Source organism: Dryobates pubescens, chromosome 5 (assembly GCF_014839835.1).
Source record: "Dryobates pubescens isolate bDryPub1 chromosome 5, bDryPub1.pri, whole genome shotgun sequence".
Taxonomy (NCBI): Eukaryota; Metazoa; Chordata; class Aves; order Piciformes; family Picidae; genus Dryobates; species Dryobates pubescens.
The window spans coordinates 16506051-16521226 of NC_071616.1; the positions used below are offsets into that span (position 1 = coordinate 16506051).

At 43.6% G+C, this 15176-nt stretch overlaps 1 protein-coding gene and 1 non-coding gene across 2 annotated transcripts; one reads left to right on the forward strand and one right to left on the reverse strand.

Moving 5' to 3' along the window:
- Positions 1 to 2031: 2031 nt before the first annotated feature.
- TBPL2 (TATA-box binding protein like 2) lies at positions 2032 to 14140 on the reverse strand. Its single transcript, XM_054162204.1, has 7 exons — positions 14091 to 14140; positions 9016 to 9429; positions 7963 to 8050; positions 7219 to 7310; positions 6196 to 6363; positions 4140 to 4234; positions 2032 to 2111 (listed from the first exon to the last, which is right to left on the reverse strand). Exons 1-7 carry the CDS (start codon positions 14138 to 14140, stop codon positions 2032 to 2034), a joined length of 987 nt encoding a protein of 328 aa, XP_054018179.1.
- TRNAG-UCC (transfer RNA glycine (anticodon UCC)) lies at positions 13979 to 14050 on the forward strand. The gene has a single exon. It is a non-coding gene; the product is annotated as a tRNA-Gly (tRNA).
- Positions 14141 to 15176: the final 1036 nt, after the last annotated feature.

Below are 15176 nucleotides of genomic sequence, written 5' to 3' on the forward strand. Positions count from 1 at the left end.
ATTCCCCCCCACACCCCAAAAACATGTCCCAGTTTAAAAGAGAATGCCTACCTAACCAGCCTATATTGTTTCCCCTTCTAGTATGCTCAAGTACTACAAAACACTAGCCTGAGCAGCATGAGGTAGAGCCAAGGCTATTGTCCAAGAGTAACCACAGCAAACAAACTGAATCAGTTCAGGGGAAAGGCAGAGCCCATTTCTTATCTGTAAGACTTTATCCATACCTTTAAAAAAACTCCAAACTTTATCAAAATTATGTGGCCAGTTCTTCATTAAAATGCAATTTCTTGAAGAGGGCTCTTCTTAGATAAACTTTTTTCCCCCCCTGGCATCCCAATAAAACCAGGTTGGTTTTCACTTTAAAAAGATTGTAGCTAAAGCTTATCAGCTGTTGCAGCTACAATGCAAATAGCAGTCCAGCTCATAGCTGTGGAAAGTCTACGCATTATAAAACAAACAAAAAAGTAAGCCTCTGTTTAGAATAGATTCGAGTGTGGAAATCCACAGTTTGACTGTGACAAAGAAACTGATAACAGAGTTAAGACCAGTTTATCATGAGGAAGTGCATGAAGTGCTTCAGACTTTTTTCCCAGAGGAGCAGAGACAGTTATAAAAAGACTTGTAAGACATACTACGGAAGTTGAAATTGCATCTTCACCAAATCAAAAATAAAGTTGTGACAGCAAAATTAAGCCCAGCAGACTGACACCCTGTTCAGTATGAAATCATTGCCTGTGTTTCCATGGAGGACATTGGTAGCTTTTGGCCCCGAGTTGTGCTTAAGTCATCTAACAGCAGCCTCTAGTGGCACAGGGAGCTTCCTGACAGATGTGTCCCATCTTCAGCAGGAAAGAAGGGGAGCAGGGTACAAGACAAATCACAGCAGCAAAATCCTGTTCTGCGGTGGGGGAACAAAACCCCCACACCCCCACCCCCCCAAAAAAAAAAAAAATAAAGAAAACAACCCAAAACAAAACCACACAACCACCCCACACCACCACCAACCACCTTCCAGAGAATCACAGGATTTACCAAAAGAACAAAGGTGTAATGTTTGCATTGCTCCCAGTGACATCACCAGTCTGAGCAGGCCTTTTTGCAAAGGAAGCCTTGGGTTCACTTAGAGATAATGCAAGAGTCTCATTGTTCTATCTGCAAAATTACCACATTTGATGTAGTGCCATTGGCTGAGCTCTGGTTCAATAACCTGAGTAAGTCCTGACTATCCAAGACTTTGTGTTTTCAAATCATTTTAAAGGCAGTTCTTAACCAACATTTTGTTCTGGGCCAAATATGAAACTCCCATCACATGATGAAACTTCAGTAATACCATCAGGTATCATTTTGTTAAAACCTAATTTATATCACAACAAATTATCTAATTTGTTTCTTCACCCACAGACTTCCTTGGTATGTTTCAGCACTGCCAGAAGCTTTGAATGTCTTCTCTGTGAAGAGAGTACCAACGCCATTGCACACAAGTTTATCCAACTGACAGGATCAGAAGGATTCAACAGATGTCCTGTGCAATCTGTCTTCAAAACGCTGAACTCAACTTATGCTGGATTTTGTAAGCTATATTTTAAACAAAAAAAAAGTATATTTTAAGTTTAGACATGAAAATAGAATATGCAGGGGCTTGGTTTTAGTACATTAAGCTGAGGATTTTGCCAAAGCTAGTTTGAGGCGCAGTGTTGATTCACCTGTTCAACAGAAGAGAAGACATATGGTTTTCTATTACAAAATACTTTTAAGTGCCTTAGTGTTCATTCTATTAAAAGTACATTCACTTGGCAAATTTCTCAGCTTGACAGAAGTTGTCAGAACCCAACTGGATTACAGACAGCTAATCTGAAGGCAAAAAAACCCACTAAACCACAACCCCTTTTAACAAACTATAGAAAGGCACCAGCACTTACAGCATTTAGAATTGCTTAATAACCCACAACTGTACAATTGGGTCCAGGAATTCCCCTGCTTCTGTTCCAAACACTAATGCAAAGCCATGTATTAATTGCTTTAAGGGTTCTGCTATGATGATTTCTTAAAACCTTTTAGAATGGGATAGATGTTCTCAAATGCTTCATAGATTTCAGAACGCTCTTTTGCTCCTAAAAGGACATTTAGGAAAAAAGATGTTAAGAATTCAGAGTGTTAAATATAACTGAATGCAACTTAAACCTAATACAATTACAAACCATGAACAAAACTCCTGTGTTAAGAGCAACTTAGTTTAAGGCAGAATTTTTATCATACTTCTGCCACCTCAACAAGCAATTCCTAGCTTGCTTTAAGACTGGAGTAGTTCTGTTTAATATGGGGAACCAAAACAACAGCAGTTGATTGTTCTTGATGGGTACAAAACACTGTCATTTGGAAAAAGTCAACTAAGATCCACAGTGTTATCTGCTTAACAGTAACAGCTCTGCCTGTTGATAAGGTAAGTGGAAAGATAGAAACATTTGAAGGGCATTTCTTCCAATACTGGAAGTTAATCCATAGTTTGAGGGGTTTGGAACACAAGCCCTATGAGGAGAGGCTGAGGGAGCTGGGGTTGCTTAGCCTGGAGAAGGAGGCGGCTCAGGGGTGACCTTATTGCTCTCTACAACTACCTGAAGGGAGGTTGTAGCCAGGTGGGGGTTGGTCTCTTCTCCCAGGCACCCAGCACCAGAACAAGATGACAGTGTCAAGCTGCACCAGGGGAGGTTTAGGCTGGATGTTAGGAAGAAGTTCTACACAGAGAGAGTGATTGCCCATTGGAATGGGCTGCCCAGGGAGGTGGTGGAGTCACCATCACTGGAGGTGTTCAGGAGGAGTCTTGATAGGGTGCTTGGTGCCATGGGTTAGTTGATTAGGTGGTGTTGCATCATAGGTTGGACACGATGATCTTGAGGGTCTCTTCCAACCTGGTTTATTCTATTTTAAACTCTCCTCCTCCAGGTCTGAGAAGCTTCATTATTTTTAATATTTGTTAGGGCACCTGTGATTTCAAAGCTAGCCTTTTCCATGTATACTGCAAGCAGACAATAGACTGGTTTGGGCTGGAAAGGACTTTAAAGATCTACTAGGGCCACTCCAGATAAACGCTTAAACCCTTTCCTCAGAACATACTCAAACATAACTAACTGGTCTGCATTACTACAACTTCCACTGTCAAAAGTGAAGTTACTTCCTTTAAGAAAAAACCCTCACAGCTCGGTTGTGTCACTATAGTTTGGCCCAGTGTTCACAGATGAGCATTTGCCTTCATGCTTCTGGACCTGCTGCACATTGGAGGGTGTTGCAGTTAAAGCACCCCAAAAATGCAAGTATCAGTGGAATGGACCTGGCTAGTATGATTTTACTGGGCCTATGAGGAAGTTGGGAGACATTTAAGAATTGTACCGAGTGCTTCATTCCTCAGTTTGCGAAGCTCATTCACAATTTATGCTTGCAAGAACCTGTGAGGCAGATACTTCTCTGGTCTTTCACATACCCCAAAGCTGTGGTGTGAATGCACATACAACATCCAGGTCCCAGGGAACAGGTACCATTTACCTTTCAGTACTTCTGGATAAGAGTATTTTCATGAGCTTTAGAAACAAGTGTGTTATGAATCTGCACTCCAGGAATCCAACCTTTTTTGACACAGGACCTGCTGAGCACACTTGCTCAACATGACTTTTGCCTTCTGAGTGTTTTGCCAAACAGTCTGGAAAAAGTTCTTACATCTCCACCCTTTCCTCTAATAATCCCTACTAAATGTTGTCACTGGAGTGTTTTAAGAAGTTTGCTTCCTGTCCAAGCAATTTTATATTGCTTATTGTGATATTTCTATGCAAGTGCCTGAGTGGTTACTAGCATGTCAGCATCCTGCTGGGATTCTGTATATTGACACACAGCATTAAGCTTTTAATAAAAAAACACATTCAAGCTCAACAACATAGAAATCTGAGACACTATGTGAGGCAACATGAGATTTTAGTGTAACAATACTGATATTGTTACCTGCAGAAGGCACAGATAAGCAGCAGTAGACATTAAAAAGATTGCTGAGTGGCTAAAGCGTGGCAAGATGCTAGTTTAGCTAGTATTCCATTTCAATGCTCTCAGAAGTTGTGGTAGCACTCCATTACGGATGTACAGAGGAGACTACTTACCAGTCAGTACAACTTTCCCAGACACAAAGATAAGCAGCACTATCCTTGGTTTTACCATCCTATAAATAAGGCCAGGAAACAGTTCAGGCTCATAGCTGTTCCAAAGCAAGCAGGTAAGATTAGTAAAATGCAAATGTTGCAGTGTTGCATGCATAAAGTGCTCTTTAATTACACTAACAAGAGAGTAATTAAACCCACAGATTTTTAGCTAGCTACCCAGGAAAAGGCAGGTCAGGTTTTAGACATCAAGAATAACCTGGTAATCCCAGCTGGAGCTGGTTGGAGTTCTTCCTGCTTAAACACTTCAGAGCCACTAAAGGTGATTTTTTCCATAGTATTGAAATCATTATTGTAAACTTCAGTGTTCAAACCCTTCTTAGTCTGCTAAGAGCCCTTATTAGAAACCATCTTGTGCAACTAAGGCAAGATGACAGCCCAGTGAATCTTCAGTATATATTTAGTCCTCAAATTAAATGCAAAATATTATATGTAGCACTAATAAAAGACAACCAAATTTAGATTTTTGTCAGTACTGAAAGCTTCATCCTTTCTTCAATGATGGCAATACCTAGTTCTGAGCAAGCCCACACTAAAGGCACAGCATGCCCATTGCTCAACTACAGGTTTACTTTAACTTGATGACTTATAGACATCCAGGCATAAGGAACAAAATGATATGCAAGAAATACTGTCCTTTTGGTTCTGTATTTTGCATCTGCAGTTCAGCTTCATGTCTGAAACTTTCTCTTTGCAGACAGGCATCTGCTTTAACAGGGGTCATGAGGCTCCTTAGTGTTAAATGTTCACAGCTGAGTAAGGGTACAGATCAGGTCTGAGAAGAATCAGAATGGTTTGGGTTGGAAGGGACCTTTAAAGGTCATCTAGTCCAATCCCTCTGCGGTCAGCAGGGGCATCTGCAACTAGAGCAGGTTGCTCAGAGCCTTGTCCAATCAGACTGTGAATGTTTCCAGGGATGGGGCATCTATCTCTTCTCTGAGCAACCCAGATGAGTCTCTCACCACTCCCAGCATAGAAAGAAAGTGTCTTCCTTTTGTCTAAATCTCCCTCTTTTAGTTTTAAGCCATCATCCCCCGACCTGCCCCAAGTGGCCCTGCTGGAAAGATTGTCCCCATCTTATAGGCCCCTTTAAGTACTGAAAGGTTGCAGTGAGCCTTCTTCAGGCTGAACCCCAACTCTCAGCCTGTCTTCATGGGAGAGGTGCTCCAGCCCCCTGGTGATTTTCATGTCCCTAAAGGTAGCTCAAGATCTCTTCCAATTGAACCTGAAGTGCTTAATCAGGACTGGTTATTTTTCCCATTGACAGGGTCTGCAGGGAAGAAAAATACCCACTAAGGCTGATACTGCAGTACTTGGCACAGACAGGAGGTTTGCATTAACCTGAGCAGTGCTGGTGATTCAGTTTTACAAGTCTCTGGTGCATGCTGCTGATATGCAGCAAAGACTGGCAACAATATTCCCAAAGACAGCTGTTGCTAAAGAGAAGCTCTTTGTTAATCAACTGAACAAAGAACTCAGGAGCTTCTTCAGTTCTTGATCTCAATCAGATCTAACATGTGTACACTTTACCCCAGCAGTGACTGTACACCTGCATAATGTGCTCTTAGTGTCAAGATTTAAGCTGGTGTTTATGGTGTCCCTGCAAGGAGAAACCAGTGAGCACCACACAGGAGGATAATTCAGAAAAGCCCTTCACAGCTGAATTGTGTCAATCATTGTCTCAAGCACTGGAATTTTTACTGCCAGCTGGTGTACATCACCCTGGCCATTAAGCAGGAGGTCATTTTGGCTTGTGCTCCACTCAAATTACTGCAGAAGATAAACCTCACTATCTTTATTGTAACACATGTCTATAGCCACTGGTTCATGCTTGCTGAACCAGTGAGCATGCCTTTTGATGGACACAAGACATGCATGATATTCAGTACCCAGTTAATTATGCTTCTCTTGCCAGGCTTGTGCAGCCTCATGATTTGAGTCTGCAGTTTACACAGACACTGCTCCAAGTTGCACGTGGTTGTAACTGATTTTTACATACCTGCTGAACTGCTGATGAGTGAGAACCAAGCCTTCCAGACGGATAGGGAACCTCACATCACAGCTTCCAACCATATTCTGTATCTTGAAGTCCAGGAACTTGGCAGGGAACCCAAGCTTCTGCACCACACGTGCATACTTCCTGGCTGCCAGCCGTGATTGCTCTTCACTGCAAGAGAAGGGGAAAGACAGCTTTGATTAGTGCTTTCTTCTGCTCTCAAGCTGGGAGTCACTTTAGAGCCACCACCATGCTAATGCATCCTCCCCAAAGAGATATGCCATTACTTAAAATAGCATGTATCCCCAGAACCACTTCAGTGAGCTAAGAGGAAAAAAAGCCCTTCTGTCATTCACTTTCCTCTGATCTGTTTCAGCACACTGGAATGTGTTGCAGCACCTAGGAGATACCCTCTTAAGAGGTTTTTTTCCTCAGTTCCTTACAGCGTCTCAGAGCTGGTCCAAGAGGTGGACTACAGACACCAACACAATCATCTAGCTAGTTTGGGGCAGTAGTAGGGGTTGGAGATCTCCCAGGATGTAAGTTGATATATTATCTCATTGAGATTTTAAGGACATAAAACCCAAGCTGATAAACTTGGGGAAGAGAACTTCCAAGTACACAAATAGTCTTTGCTTTTCTCCAATTCTCATTTTCTCTAGAGGTAGATGTGTTGACTCATGGACACAGACACTAAAGAGTGACTTGACAGACACAAGTTATGTCCTAATTCACTTTAAAGCCAGTGAGACATGTGAATAATCCCTTAATTCCTGTGCATTTTAGCAGCTTTTCTGCTAATGTTTGCTCACCTCACTCTATATTCAGGGACACAGTTCAGTAATTACTGAACTGCCATCATGAAGAAAGCTTCACTCCTTTGAAATTATGACAGTCCTTTGCTAGACAGTTTAAACAAGGTTTTCCGTAATTTTTCATCATAATACAGGCAAAACTGCAAGACCCAAGTCTTAGAAGAAAAAAGAAAACACAACCCCCCAAAAAACAACAACCAACCACCAAAACCTTTTTGCTCCTGTGCAGACCATTTTTCCTGAACTGAAGATGAGGGCTGTTGTTCGTGGTTCTCTGATCCTCATGATGACAGCAGCGAATCTCTGCAAATTGAAAGGAAGACCTCATAGTCCAGCTGAGGCATTTAACTGGTACTATATTGCTGTTCATTCAAGAATTGTCGCTAAGCTCATTCATTATGTAAAACTATTTACCACCCTAAAGTTATTTTCCACTGCTCTGGGACCAGGTGGGCTTAAGAATACAGTCACAGCATGACTGCCTTGTCCCTTGCACTTTGTTGAGCAGTCTGAAGTCACCTATAGAAAGCCCTTTATTCCCAGCAAGATTCTACATCTGACCACTTTCTAGAGGTATCATGCAATTCCAGTTTGCCTCCAGTAATTCTTTTAGCCAAGAGTTTCAGGGTTGATATTTCCTCCTCAGTGAGGGCTGCTTGAGCCATTTCAGCTGAAGGTAGCTAGACACAGGTGAGGGAATTCATCTCCTTCAAGTAATTTAGTAACATCTCATTGCTGGGGCTTTTTTCAAAGAAAAGGAAAAACAAACCTCCTTCTGGTCACCCTGTATTTCTTTTATTTTAAACAATCCCAAACAGCAGATTTTCATGACTCCCCCATGGGTCAAGACAGTGCTCTCAGAAAAAGTACAAAGCTCATAGTGAAGTTGTGTATTAGCATCCATCATCAGTGAGAAAGGGCGGTAAGGGTAAAGCTTTGAGTCCTGAAGATTTACCTTGGGGTTATACTCTGCATTTCTGGCATGCAGAGCTATGCTCTTCAGGTCTAGTTTACAAGCCAAGTTTACAGTCGACACTATATTCCTGAGGGATGAGAGAGGAATGTTCTTATTGCAAAAGCAAGCCACTGCAGAGCCAACCCCCAACAGTATTAGCTTAACATGAAGTCACACCCCAATTTGTAATTGCCATCAACTAATTTCCTGCCTACCTTGTTCCCACTGTAGTGTTAAGCTACTTTTGGCAAAATGTAAGTATTCAGTACCAAAATTAGTTTCTGAGGTATAACAAGGCACAAATTAGTCCCTGAATACCATGTTTGTCTGTCTTCCAATAACTACATCACTGGAGTCTTTCACAGCTTTGAGGTAAGCCATTGCTGAGCACTTACAGAATTACTACACCACTCTTTAAGGTAGGTGCAGGTATGTCATTCTCTCTATGTATAAACTACTCCATAGTTGCTCTAACCTAGACAGGATCTTTTGAGGCCAGGATTTCTCACACTTTTCATGCCCCTCTCCTGCTCTCAGAAAAGCAGACTGACATCTTTAGCTCCCTGGAGTCATCATCCTTAACATCCTCCTTGCTGGAAGAAATACTCATTTTCAAGTATTTTTGTACTTTCATGTTGCAGACTTAAGTAATTAGCAGTACATCCTACATCTAAATAACTTCTACCAAACACTTGTCCCTCTGAGAGGATTTTCTCCCAGAAGAGACTCTTCCCCCTTAACAAGCCAGGGACATTTCAGATACTCACCTAGCATGTTCACTCTTAAGTCCACTCTCCTGTTTTGCTAAGCTGTGTATCATCCTGTGCCACTTCCATTTGTGTTGCACTGATGAGCACAGTATTTGGTTGCCTTCTAATAGTGTCAGTGCATTTGCTCCATTATCTCCTTAAAGAGGAATGGCTGCCCTCCTCCCCTCTCCCCCCAGTTTTTTGGGGATGGACTTATTTAAGACCAAACCACACTTACTACATTCTCTAAGCAAGGTTCAAGCAAAATTATGACTCTTATGCTACTTATACAACACAAACTTACTGTAGCTGAGGAACTATGCCAGTGCTATCTGATGCAGACATCACTGGGGTCATAGGAGTCATTGGTATCAGAGAAGGACATGTGACAGATGCTTCAGGAGATGGTTGAATTGCATCTGGACAGGACAAGCTACTCTGATCCGTGAAGATTCTGCTGTCCTCATTTCTTGATATTGACTCGCATAGGTCTTCTTGCTTTTCATGACCATCTTCAGATTGGTTTTGTTCTTTGTTATCTTGGGTAATATCTGGAAGAAAGCTGAGATCCACAGAGGAAAAGTCCATAGGAAGCTCTTTGGGGTGATTAAACTGGGAACTGAACAGTGCATCTTCAGTTGTTTGCATTGGAAGGTCTACATCATAAAGGTTTAAGGGCATAAACAGCTGAGGACCAGCTGAGATGTCATCCTTGAATGAAGAAAGAGTATCATTAAGGATCCGGCATTACAGAATCTGTTTCCTTGTAAAATATAATCTCATTTCTCCGACTGGGTTTAGCCGTGGTTTCTTTCTCAGTGGGGGAGGGAAAGCAGAGCCTTTCCTTTCAAACCACCACACACTTAGTCTTAATTTAGCCCCCCAGTTAATCCTCTATTTAATGAAGAGGTTTCAATCATCACAGCAAATAAAAGGTGTCCTTTGCTTGTCTACCAGCCTATAAATATCCAGATAACTTCTACAGGGGAGAACTGCATTTTCCTGCCACACTTGAAAGGCAGTCTAGAAAAACTCCTGGCAAATACTACATACCTGCAGCAGTGATTGAAGGTACAACGTTGGCACTTTGCCCTTCACAGCCGTTATCACCCATATAACCAACGTAATTACTCATGAGTTCTCCCAAGGAAGGCAGCTGGCACTTCCTGGCTGGCTGTAACTCCCATGCAGTACATCACTACTTTCTTTCCCTGCTACCAGGGGACAGCGTCAGTGTCGTGTTGGATTTGTGCAACAGAGGGCAGCAGCTCACAGAACCACAACCAGATTCTTCTTTCAGCTGCTGGAGGTCACTGAACTAACTTAAGTGAGATACAGACAGCAAAGCCACCATCCTTTCCTGGCTCAGGCATGCAACATACCTGCAAGCAAAGTTATTGAATACTGACGTCCTTCTTTATCTTCTATTTATTACTAAAAGCTGTTAAAGAGGCAGCATAATATGACGAGGCAGAGGCTTAAGATAGGCTTTATTCCCTTCTCCATTAAGGCATAAGACTTCTAGTTAGTGGGAAGCTTCTTCCAAGAAGGTGGTTTCTGCCAGTACCCACAGCAGGTGACAGCTTGGACTAGACGATCTATACAAGAGGTTGTGTGTTCATTTAGGCATTTTTGAGCATGAGAGCCAAACATACATGCTTATCCAAGCACAAATCAGAGCTGTGAACTTCGCAGGAGACTGAGGCCCTTGAGTTGGCACTGCATGAGCTCCAGTGGGAGCAGGGTTTCCAGATCAATACCCTTCAGCCTTAAGCTACTGCTGCTCTGTGTTGTGTGCTAGTCAGCTCACTTAGCAACACAGCTATGCACACAGGGAGATCGCCAGTCCTATTTTACAGTATATTTGTCTATAGACACTTGGAAAACTCTTAAATGACAAATCTTCCAGTGAACTTCACTATCTCCAATACAGATGTGATTGAGTCTAGCTCTGAAAGCATCATGAACACCTGCATTCAAAACTGTTTCTAAACCAGACTTCTAGATGCAGAGCCTCATGTGATCAGTTGAAGCTACTCCCCTTAACCCTCAGATTTTTGGAAAACAGGATTCAAGAGAGCTATGTGAAAATTAAGAGGTCAATTACAAATGTATTAGCAGTTAAAAATATTTTATAGGGCAACTAGAATGCATCTACTTTAAATATTTTAAAATTAGTAATAGAAGGAAGGCACAGTCTCTGCAAGACCTCCAATGGAGCTCCTGATACAGGAGCTAATTAGGGAAGTTCTATGTGAATTTTGATGCAAAGTGATACAAAAAAGAATCATAGAATTATTTAGACTGGAAAAGACCTTTAATATCACAAAGTCCAATCATTAATCTAACAATATCAAGTGTGGTGCTGAACCATGACACCCAGCATCACATCTACATGTCTTAAATTTCTGCATACATGGAGACTCCATTGCTTCCCCAGGCAGCCTGTTCCAGGACTTGACAACCCCTTCTATGAAGAAGTTTTTCCTCATGTCCAGCCTAAACCTCCCTTGGCACAACTTGAGACCACTTAGTCGCATCTTGTCACTTGCTACCTGGAATAAACCAATGCCCACTTGGCTCCAACCTCCTTTGAGGTAGTTACAGAGAACAATATGGTCTTTCTCCAGGCTAAACAGCACCCGTTCCCTCAGCTATTCCTCCCTTAAGACTTGTCATGCCAGACCCTTCACCAGCTTTGCTGTCCTTCTCTGGACATATGCCACCTCAATGTCTGTCTTGGAGTGAGGGTCCCAAGATTGAACCCAGTACTCAAAGTGTATCCTCACCAGTGCCAAGTACAGGGGGACAATCACCTCATCACTACAAGCCTGTAGGACTACTCACACCTCACACTAAGTGGCATCGAAGAATATGATAACACCCCCAGTTCACATTATAAAGAACAAAGCTAAAGGGGAAATAAGTGGCATATGAGCCTGGAAGTATTAAACTGCTGTAAATTAAGTTAAAAAAAAAGTAGCAATAAGTAAAAAGCATAGAACAAATGTGATCAGAAAGCAAGTCTCTGTTCTCATCAGATTTTCCATACAACTCGTCTGGGAAAAAGCCCTCACAGGGTTAAGGACTGAGGAAGATTGGCTTGTTAGCCAGATGCTCAGAGGCTGTGGAAGGGGGCACAAGACCATGTTTATATTGGGCCAGCTGCCAAGGGTTATTGCTATAGACTCTAGGTTAATTAACTTCACTGAAGGCCCCATCAACTGCATAGCTTTGGACATCTCCCAGCAGCACTGGGAAAGAGATTTCACACATAGATCCTGTCTGAGATCACTTAGCTTGGGGCAGCATGAAGGGAAACAGCCATTTTCACTTCCTCTGTAGGAATTCCTGCAACCCAGGTACACATAAATCACATCCAGCTGCTTTAAGCAGACTTGGAATTTATTTATTCTTCTACAGCAGTATCTGGCACATCTGCTATTATCAGGCATCTCAGTAAGTCTGACATACCAAAACCTCAGTAGCATTTGTGGAACCCTGGTTATACCTCACCACATCATATACTTTATAGGGCTATATTCAGAGGGCTTTGCTGACTGCCACTGGGAGGTCTCTGGATTTAAACAGCTTGCGCTAAAGCCATTTTCAGGTCTTAATAGCACTTAAGAAGATGCACCTATGAAAGTTGTGTTCCCTGGGTGAAGACCCTCTCCTGGTCCCTCACCCTGTTGTTTCTGCAACTGTCTCAGACCAGGAGGGCTATTAAAAAAAAAAAAAAAAAAAGGTTTACCAACCCATGTGAAGAAATCCAAATCTCCTGCCCCCTCCATGCCAACACTCCCCAGTAGCCAGGCTGATCAATGCAAACAGCAGGAGTTCAAACACAATAGCACTCCCCTAGTCTATCAGGGGAAAAGACCTGTCAGGTGGAAAAGACCTCTGTGGTCGTTTGAGGCTGTGCCTTTAAGAACAAACACTGCTGGAACACACTGGCTAATGTTTTCGGTACTAGAACCAAAACATTCTGATATGCTAAACGAATTTCATTGGTTGATAAACAAAAATGCAGCTTTAGATTGTGAAGCAGTTGGAATTTTTTTTTTCCTCAGTTCAGTTCGGTTTGGGAGTTGGAGGTTTCAGCCTGTTCTCCCTGCCTGCTTCTTCTGCAAACTGCTGGAGTTGGCCTTCAGATAAGCAAACACTAATCCTGCATGGGCTTTTGAAGCTTACTAACAACTCTTTTCCTTAGTAACTTGCCTTTCTCTCTCTCTAACCCCTTTTTGGGGAAAAAGGGAGGTAAGGGGGGGAGAGAGGGGGTTCCAAGGAGGGGATCCCTCCCCGAGGGAGGGATTTTTGTTGTGTTATTTCTCTTTGCTGTGTATTTCTGTGTATATATTGTAAATACCTGCATATATTGTGTTATATATAACCTGCTTTCCATATATGCTTGTAAATATATAGCTTGCTCTTTCGACTGGGCTAGTTGTGGTTTCTTATTCTGTGGAGGAGGGAGAGCTAAGCCCTCTCTCAACCTACCACAACCTCCAAGATCAAGTCTAACCATCAGCCTAAGACTGCCATGGCCATTAAGCCATGTCCAGAAGTGTCATGTGCACATTTCTTGAACACCTCCAGGGATGGTGAGTCTATTGCCTCCCTAGGCAATTGTTCCAGTGCCTGGCCACTCTTTCTGTATTGACGTTTTGCCTGATGTCCACCCTAAACCTCCCCCCAGCACAACTTGAGATCCTTTCATCTCATCCTGTCACTTGCTACCTGGGAGAAGAGACCAACTGCCGCCTGACTCCAATCTCCTTTTCAGGCAGTTGTACAGGGCAACAGTATCTCCCCTCATTCTACTTCTCTCCCGACTAAACAACCCCAATTCCCTCAACTGCTCCTCACCAGCCCTTTCCTCCAGACCCTTGACTAGATTCATTGTCCTTCTCTGCAACCACTTTAGCCCCCGAGTGGCTTTCTCATAGTGAGGGTCCTAAAACTGAGCACAGTTTATGTAAGGTTGAACTGGAAATACCAGCCTGGACAGACAAGCAGAGAAGATATTTGTAGCACGGCAGAGTGACCTTGGCAGCCCAAGCCAGGCTGGTCCAGGCAGCGAGAAGCTTCAAAGATGGACAACCCCCTCCCCCCACCTCCAGCTGCCGCCAGCAGCCCAAGCCAGACTGGTAGACGCAGAGAAGAACTTCGCCGGGCAAACCACCACCGAACAGTTTTGCCTTGGAGCATACTGACATAGAGAAACACTGGACTTGAGGACCCGGCAGCAAACGTAGCTCAACGGCGCGTTGGTGGTATAGTGGTGAGCATAGCTGCCTTCCAAGCAGTTGACCCGGGTTCGATTCCCGGCCAACGCAAGTAGCCTTTTTTTCCCCCCCCTCGCCTGTCTTGCCTACCTGCCCGCCGCAGTGCTCCAGGTACCCCTCCAGCGACGAGGCGCCCTCCATGGGCGCAGCCGCCCGCTTGGGCCACCCCTGCAACAGCCTACGCTGTTACCTCTGGTCTGGCTTTAACCCCTCGGAGCAGCTCCGGAAGCAGCTGCGGCTCGTTTTAAACACCCCGAGCAAACAGCCTGTGAGGCGTTCACCTGGTTCTTGGTAAGCTTGTTTGCAAAGGCTGGCGCTGTCCTGAAGAAGGGCTGGAGAAATCGGAGTATTCTCACGTGTTTTGCATGAGTTTTCAAGCAACCTGCTCCTGAGTAACCCTGAGCCTGCTTCGTTCTGCGCAGCTTGAAGATAAATGAGGAAATGGAGCTGTAGCCTAGACCCTCTCGCTGGTGCTTTTTAGCTAGCAAGGGTAAAGTGCCTTTAATTCCTCCCACCTGTCTCATTGGCTGCAATCGGGCACATCTGCTCCTTTCAGAGGAGCCCCAGACCGAAATGATAAACCTCAGACTCCAGGTGTTGCAATGAAATGGTCTTGTCTCAGTCGAGCCAGCATTGCTAAGGCTGCTTAGGGGGAAGAAGCCGTTGGTGTTCTTCCCTTGCAGACATCTTCCCTGCTTGTGTCTCTGGTTCTGCCCTCTGTGAGTGATGAATTAAGGCCATTCCCTTTCCAAAAGACTCATGTGGAGAATCTAGGTGTGAGGTAGCATGTTCCTAGGATGGAGTCTGTGTTGTGCCCTGCTGATTGATACTGTAGAAGTCTCACACGGCTCAGCCTGGGGGCTGCTTGACTTGTTCCTTCTCTTCTGTCCTGTCTCTGTGTAGTGATGAATAGATATATTTCTGAGAAGGGACACATCCCTGTCCTTGTGTGGGCTGGTGGATGTACTGACTGCCATGATTTGTTGCTCTCCCAGGCAGGGCTTTGTTTTCTGCAGTGAGATTTGCTTGCAAACAGCTAGCTGACTTGAAGAAACCCTTTGGAAAGATGATTTCAGAGCCCAGGCATTCAGCAGGTCTTCTCACTGCCTCAGAGGTGCAAAGTTTTACTTTACTATCCTTTATCTGTGGGACACAGCATACGTGGCTGAGGAGCATC

Excerpts from the sequence above, each read along its gene's own strand:
- TBPL2 (XM_054162204.1), bottom strand. The coding sequence starts at position 14,140 with ATGGAGGGCGCCTCGTCGCTGGAGGGGTACCTGGAGCACTGCGGCGGG. Across the intron at positions 8,051-9,015 it reads GGCATAGTTCCTCAGCTACA|GAATATAGTGTCGACTGTAA; the intron begins GTAAGTTTGTGT and ends CTCATCCCTCAG. Across the intron at positions 7,311-7,962 it reads ATGCAGAGTATAACCCCAAG|AGATTCGCTGCTGTCATCAT; the intron begins GTAAATCTTCAG and ends TTCAATTTGCAG.